This window comes from Oncorhynchus mykiss, chromosome 20, assembly GCF_057628025.1.
Source record: "Oncorhynchus mykiss isolate SJ-2025 chromosome 20, ASM5762802v1, whole genome shotgun sequence".
In the NCBI taxonomy this organism is placed as follows: Eukaryota; Metazoa; Chordata; class Actinopteri; order Salmoniformes; family Salmonidae; genus Oncorhynchus; species Oncorhynchus mykiss.
The window spans coordinates 47,392,026-47,399,946 of record NC_143041.1 but is presented as its reverse complement, the minus strand read 5'-3'; the positions used below and the strand labels follow the sequence as shown (position 1 = coordinate 47,399,946).

The 7,921-nt window shown below is 39.7% G+C and overlaps 1 protein-coding gene across 2 annotated transcripts in view; it reads right to left on the bottom strand.

Moving 5' to 3' along the window:
* Positions 1 to 7,921, bottom strand: part of LOC110499502 (cAMP and cAMP-inhibited cGMP 3',5'-cyclic phosphodiesterase 10A) — a 247,419-nt gene that overhangs the window by 8,134 nt on the left and 231,364 nt on the right. For both annotated transcript variants that reach the window (XM_090213143.1, XM_090213144.1), the window contains exons 18-21: positions 4,719 to 4,891; positions 3,141 to 3,252; positions 2,422 to 2,502; positions 2,059 to 2,147 (exon numbers count right to left, since the gene is read on the bottom strand). In XM_090213143.1, coding sequence (XP_090069269.1) covers positions 2,059 to 2,147; positions 2,422 to 2,502; positions 3,141 to 3,252; positions 4,719 to 4,891 — 455 coding nt within the window. The remainder of the gene's footprint in view (positions 1 to 2,058; positions 2,148 to 2,421; positions 2,503 to 3,140; positions 3,253 to 4,718; positions 4,892 to 7,921) is intronic.

Here is a 7,921-nt window from a genome sequence, read left to right as displayed (position 1 = left end):
TAGTCTATGTAATATATGGTGTGTGTAGTCTATGTAATATATAGTGTGTGTAATATATGGTGTGTAGTCTATGTAATATATAGTGTGTGTAATATATGGTGTGTGTAGTCTATGTAATATATGGTGTGTGTAGTCTATGTAATATACAGTGTGTGTAATATATGGTGTGTGTAGTCTATGTAATATATGGTGTGTGTAGTATGTGTAATATATGGTGTGTGTAGTCTATGTAATATATGGTGTGTTTAGTCTATGTAATATATAGTGTGTGTAGTCTATGGTGTGTGTAGTCTATGTAATATATGGTGTCTAGTCTATGTAATATATGGTGTGTGTAGTCTATGTAATATATGGTGTGTGTAGTCTATGGTGTGTGTAGTATATGTAATATATGGTGTGTGTAGTCTATGGTGTGTGTAGTCTATGTAATATATGGTGGGTGTAGTCTATGGTGTGTGTAGTCTATGTAATATATGGTGTGTAGTCTATGGTGTGTGTAGTCTATGTAATATATGGTGTGTGTAGTCTATGTAATATATGGTGTGTGTAGTCTATGTAATATATGGTGTGTGTAATATATGGTGTGTAGTCTATGTAATATATGGTGTGTGTAGTATATGTAATATATGGTGTGTGTAGTCTATGTAATATATAGTGTGTGTAATATATGGTGTGTGTAGTCTATGTAATATATGGTGTGTGTAGTCTATGCAGTATATGGTGTCTAGTATATGGAATATATGGTGTCTAGTCTATGTAATATATGGTGTGTGTAGTCTATGGTGTGTGTAGTCTATGTAATATATGGTGTGTGTAGTCTATGGTGTGTGTAGTCTATGTAATATATGGTGTGTGTAGTATATGTAATATATGGTGTGTGTAGTCTATGTAATATATAGTGTGTGTAATATATGGTGTGTGTAGTCTATGTAATATATGGTGTGTGTAGTCTATGCAGTATATGGTGTCTAGTATATGGAATATATGGTGTCTAGTCTATGTAATATATGGTGTGTGTAGTATATGGTGTGTGTAGTATATGTAATATATGGTGTGTAGTCTATGTAATATATGGTGTGTGTAGTCTATGTAATATATGGTGTGTAGTCTATGTAATATATGGTGTGTGTAGTCTATGTAATATATGGTGTGTGTAGTCTATGGTGTGTGTAGTCTATGTAATATATGGTGTGTGTAGTCTATGGTGTGTGTAGTCTATGTAATATATGGTGTGTGTAGTATATGTAATATATGGTGTGTGTAGTCTATGTAATATATAGTGTGTGTAATATATGGTGTGTGTAGTCTATGTAATATATGGTGTGTGTAGTCTATGCAGTATATGGTGTCTAGTATATGGAATATATGGTGTCTAGTCTATGTAATATATGGTGTGTGTAGTATATGGTGTGTGTAGTATATGTAATATATGGTGTCTAGTCTATGTAATATATGATGTGTGTAGTCTATGGTGTGTGTAGTCTATGTAATATATGATGTGTGTAGTCTATGGTGTGTGTAGTCTATGTAATATATGGTGTGTGTAGTCTATGGTGTGTGTAGTCTATGTAATATATGGTAAGTAGTCTATGTAATATATGATGTGTGTAGTCTATGGTGTGTGTAGTCTATGTAATATATGGTAAGTAGTCTATGTAATATATGGTGTGTGTAGTCTATGTAATATATGGTAAGTAGTCTATGTAATATATGGTGTGTGTAGTCTATGGTGTGTGTAGTCTATGTAATATATGGTGTGTGTAGTCTATGTAATATATGGTGTGTGTAATATATGGTGTGTAGTCTATGTAATATATGGTAAGTAGTCTATGTAATATATGATGTGTAGTCTATGTAATATATGGTGTGTAGTCTATGTAATATATGGTGTGTAGTCTATGTAATATATGGTGTGTAGTCTATGTAATATATGGTAAGTAGTCTATGTAATATATGATGTGTAGTCTATGTAATATATGATGTGTAGTCTATGTAATATATGATGTGTAGTCTATGTAATATATAGTCTATGTGGTTGGTGTATTGTATGTTACTCACTTGCAGGCTTGTAGAAGAGGGCCAGAAGGGGGGAAGAGCTCAGATAAGGTGGTATAACATGGGAGTGCAACAGCATTGTAGAACCCCACCTACAGAAACAGACAAGGAGAATGCATGTGATTGGATAAGAACAACAATGTATTCCCGACAATGACCTAAAAAAAAGTCCACAGATCTGATGGGACTGGATGGGAAAGCAACATGATGTAAACTACGTGGAGTGGAGCTGTTGTTTCCACCTACACCTGTCTCAGGTCAGTAAAGGGGCGGGAACAAGGGGCACATCCAGCCAGAATGAGACGCAGCCTAGGTAATGTTCTTAGTGTGTGTGTGTGTGTGTGTGTGTGTGTGTGTAGTTCTTACCTGCCCCTGAGGAACCTCTTCCTTCTTATCTCTGTCCATCATAGGGATGGGCTGTATACCTATCTTCTTCATCTCATCCCCCTGTAGAGGAGAGGAGGAGGAGGAGGAGGAGGAGGAGGAGGAGGAGGAGGAGAGGAGGAGGAGGAGGAGGGGGAGGGAGAGAGGAGGAGGAGGACGAGAGGAGGAGGAGAGGAGGAGGAGAGGAGGAGGAGGAGGAGGAGGGAGAGAGGAGGGAGAGAGGAGGAGGAGGAGGAGGAGGAGGATTCATAATTCATTCATAACCCATTAATTCATAGTCCATTAATTTATAATCCATTCATAACCCATTCATAATTCATTCATTCCCCATTCATACATAATCCATCCATTCATAATTCATTCATAACCCATTCATTCATAATCCATTCATTCATAATTCATTCATAATTAATTCGTTATTAATGAATTGATGAACTCTTTACAACAGTAGTATTGTAGTACACTCTTAGAAAAGAAGGTGCTACCTAAAACTACAAAGGGTTCTTCAATTGTCCCCGTAGGATAACTCTCTGAAAATAATTGTTTTTTTGTTCCAAGTGGAACCCTTCCGCTAATACAATGTTCTACGTGGAACCCTTTCACCCATCAAAGTGTTCCGCCTGTAACCTAAAAAGGTTCTCTTTTGGGGACAAACAATGAATCCTTTTGGTGGTTGAGTGTGGTGAGTTATACTACTGTACCTCAGCCCAGAACTCAGCGTAGATATCATTGGCTGTGAGTCGCGTGATTGGCCACAGCTTGGTAACGGAACACAGGTCACATGCTGTCATCATCAGACCAATCACACGGTCCCTGGGGAAAGATAAGTATTTGTTTTGATTAATTTATGATTTATTTATATCTACAGTGCATTCAGAATGTATTCAGACCCCTTGATTTTTCGTTACGTTACATACAGCCTTATTCTAAAATGGAATAAATAAATAAAAATCCCTCATCAATCTACACACGACCCTTAAGCACGCAGCCAAGACAACGCAGGAGTGGGCTTCGGGAAAAGTCTCTGAATGTCCTTGAGTGACCCAGCCAGAGCCCAGACTTGAACCCGATTGAAAATCTTTGGAGAGACCTGAAAATAACTGTGCAGCGACGCTCCCCATCCAACCTGACAGAGCTTGAGAGGATCTGCAGAGAAGAATGGGAGAAACTCCACAAATACAGGCGTGCCAAGCTTGTAGTGTCATACCCAAGAAGACTCACAGCTGTAATCACTTTTAACAAGGCACTGAGTAAAGGTTCTGAATACTTATGTGAATGTGATATTTCATTCATTTATTTTTTATGTCTAAAATGTAAAAAAAAAAATGTTTTTGCTTTGTCATTACGGGATATTGTGATGTCATTATCGGGTATTGTGATGTCATTATGGGGTATTGTGATGTCATTATGGGTGTATTGTGTGTAGATTGATGAGGAAAAAAAGCTATTTAATTTTAGAATAAGGCTGTAATGTAACAAAATGTGGAAAAAGTCAAGGGGTCTGAATACTTTCCTATAATGCACTGTATTTCCAGATGCATGAGAATGAGTGTAGTTGTCCCCTGACTCGATTAGTCTTTTCTAACTGTTGCCATGCTGACCCAAACCACCGTGATGCTGACCAAAACCACAGTGATGCTGACCAAAACACAGTGATGCTGACCCAAACCACCGTGATGTTGACCCAAAACACAGTGATGCTGACCAAAACACAGTGATGCTGACCCAAACCACCGTGATGCTGACCCAAAACCCCTGTGATGCTGACCCAAACCACCGTGATGCTGACCAAAACCACAGTGATGCTGACCAAAACCACCGTGATGCTGACCCAAAACACAGTGATGCTGACCCAAAACCACTGTGATGCTGACCCAAAACAAAGTGATGCTGACCCAAAACCACCGTGATGCTGACCCAAAACACTGTGTGATAAAATAGTTTTTTTTCTCTCTTTACGTTGACCTGTTCAGCACGGTTCCAGGAACTATAGTGGATGTGTAACCATGGCAGCTCAGTGAGCTTGGTCTGATTTGGCTTGGTTCAGGTCCTGTGTGTGTGTGTGTGTGTGTGTGTGTGTGTGTGTGTGTGTGTGTGTGTGTGTGTGTGTGTGTGTGTGTGTGTGTGTGTGACCTCTAACCTGTGTTGGTGGATGTCCAGGTCCTGTGTGTGTGTGTGTGTGTGTGTGTGTGTGTGTGTGTGTGTGTGTGTGTGTGTGTGTGTGTGTGTGTGTGTGTGTGTGTGTGTGTGTGTGTGTGTGTGTGTGTGTGACCTCTGACCTGTGTTGGTGGTTGTCCAGGTCCAGAGCTCCAGTGCTCAGTAGCTCAGCTAGCTGTTTGCGGTTGCCGAAGTAGAGCGCCAGGTCTGTAGCGATGATGGCCTTGTGGATGACCTCTAACACCTGCTCGTACTCACTGGAAGTCAGGTTGGAGAAAATATTGTGCCCTTCCAGCTATGGGAAACAAAGAGATCAATAAAAAGCACAAGCTCTGCTCATGAGGCGTTCGGCTCAGCTAGGCGGGATAGCCAGAGGGTACGTCCTGAGGCGGAGAAGTAGGTTGTTTAAAGTTTGGGGTAGTTAGGAATACTTCAGGGACTTTAGGAATACTTCAGGGACTTTAACGTTGGGGGTAGCTAGGAATACTTCAGGGACTTTAACGTTGGGGGTAGTTACGAATAGTTCAGGGACTTTAATGTTGGGGTAGCTAGGAATAGTTCAGGGACTTTAATGTTGGGGTAGCTAGGAATACTTCAGGGACTTTAACATTGGGGGTAGTTACGAATAGTTCAGGGACTTTAATGTTGGGGTAGCTAGGAATAGTTCAGGGACTTTAATGTTGGGGTAGCTAGGAATAGTTCAGGGACTTTAATGTTGGGGTAGCTAGGAATAGTTCAGGGACTTTAATGTTGGGGTAGCTAGGAATAGTTCAGGGACTTTAATGTTGGGGGTTAGTTAGGAATACTTCTCAGGGCTGGGGTCAATATAAGAGGTAAATTGAAATTCTAATTTAAAGGCTATCTATTTTCAATTTCTCAATAAACTTAAAAGTAAAGGCTATTTATTTCCCACTTTTTAAGTTTTCAATTCAATGAAAATTTGAATGAATTATCTTAATTGGAATTGACCCCAACCCTGACATTTGGGAGGACAAGGATTCAAGGTACATGATCATCATCTATCAATGATAAAGATCTGGAATGCATTTCAATTAACAGGTGTGCCTTGTTAAAAGCTAATTTGTGGAATTTCATTCCTTGTTAAAACGTTTGAGCCAATCAGTTGTGTTGTGACAAGGTAGGGGTGGTATACAGAAGATAGCCCTATAACCAAAGAGAAACGACAGTCCATCATTACTTTAAGACATGATGTCCATATGGAACATTTCAAGAACTTTGAAAGTTTCTTCAAGTGCAGTCACAGAAACCATCAAGCGCTGTGATGAAACTGGCTCTCATGAGGACCACCACAGGAATGGAAGACCCAGAGTTACCTCTGCTGCAGAGGATAAGTTCATTAGAGTTACCAGCCTCAGAAATTGCAGCCCAAATAAATACTTCACAGAGTTCAAGTAACAGACACATCTCAACATCAACTGTTCAGAGGAGACCCGGTGAATCAGGCCTTCATGGTCAAATTGCTGCAAAGAAACCACTACTAAAGGACACCAATAACAAGAAGAGACTTGCTTGGGCCAAGATACACGAGCAATGGACATTAGACAAGTGGATATCTGTCTTTTGGTCTGGAGTCCAAATGTGCTGTGTCTTTGTGAGATGCAGAGTAGGTGAACGGATGATCTCTGCATGTGTGGTTTCCAACGTAAAGCTTGCAGGAGGAGGTGTGGGGTTGCTTTGCTGGGGACACTGTGATTTATTTAGAATTCAAGGCACACTTAACCAGCATGGCTACCACAGCATTCTGCAGCAATACGCCATCCTATCTGTTTTGGGCTTAGTGGGTCTATCATTTGTTTTTCAACAAGACAATGATCCAACACACCTCCAGGCTGTGTAAGGGCTATATGACTAAGAAGGAGAATGATGGAGTGCTTCATCAGATGACCTGGCCTCTACAGTCACCCGACTTCAACCCAATTGAGATGGTTTGGGATGAGTTAAACTGCAGTGTGAAGGAAAAGCAGTCAACAAGCGCTCACCATATGTGGGAACTCCTTCAAGACTGTTGGAAAAGTATTCCAGGTGAAGCTGGTTGAGAGAATGCCAAGTGTGTGCAAAGCTGTCATCAAGTCAAAGGGATTCTTCTACTTTGAAGAATCTCAAATATAAAATATATTTAGATTTGTTTAACACTTTTTTGGTCACTAAATGATTCTACATGATAGGTGTTATTTCATAGTTTTAATGTCTTCACTATTATGATGTAGAAAATAGTCAAAACTGTACTTTTGACTGGTACTGAATGTAATGTATTGTCATAAAGTAAAATGTTAAAGATAACATTCGCCCCCTTATCTCACCTTATTTGCTCACATCGTATATAGACTTGTTTCTACTGTATTATTGACTGTATGTTTGTTTTACTCCATGTGTAACTCTGTGTCGTTGTTTCTGTCGAACTGCTTTGCTTTATCTTGGCCAGGTCGCAGTTGTAAATGAGAACTTGTTCTCAACTTGCCTACCTGGTTAAATAAAGGTGTTCTCAACTAGCCTACCTGGTTAAATAAAGGTGTTCTCAACTAGCCTACCTGGTTAAATAAAGGTGTTCTCAACTAGCCTACCTGGTTAAATAAAGGTGTTCTCAACTTGCCTACCTGGTTAAATAAAGGTGTTCTCTACTGGCCTACCTGGTTAAATAAAGGTGTTCTCAACTAGCATACCTGGTTAAATAAAGGTGTTCTCAACTAGCCTACCTGGTTAAATAAAGGTGTTCTCAACTAGCCTACCTGGTTAAATAAAGGTGTTCTCAACTAGCCTACCTGGTTAAATAAAGGTGTTCTCAACTTGCCTACCTGGCTAAATAAAGGTGTTCTCAACTAGCCTACCTGGTTAAATAAAGGTGTTCTCAACTAGCCTACCTGGTTAAATAAAGGTGTTCTCAACTAGCCTACCTGGTTAAATAAAGGTGTTCTCAACTAGCCTACCTGGTTAAATAAAGGTGTTCTCAACTAGCCTACCTGGTTAAATAAAGGTGTTCTCAACTAGCCTACCTGGTTAAATAAAGGTGTTCTCAACTAGCCTACCTGGTTAAATAAAGGTGTTCTCAACTAGCCTACCTGGTTAAATAAAGGTGTTCTCAACTAGCCTACCAGGTTAAATAAAGGTGTTCTCAACTAGCCTACCTGGTTAAATAAAGGTGTTCTCAACTAGCCTACCTGGTTAAATAAAGGTGTTCTCAACTAGCCTACCTGGTTAAATAAAGGTGTTCTCAACTAGCCTACCTGGTTAAATAAAGGTGTTCTCTACTAGCCTACCTGGTTAAATAAAGGTGTTCTCAACTAGCCTACCTGGTTAAATAAAGGTG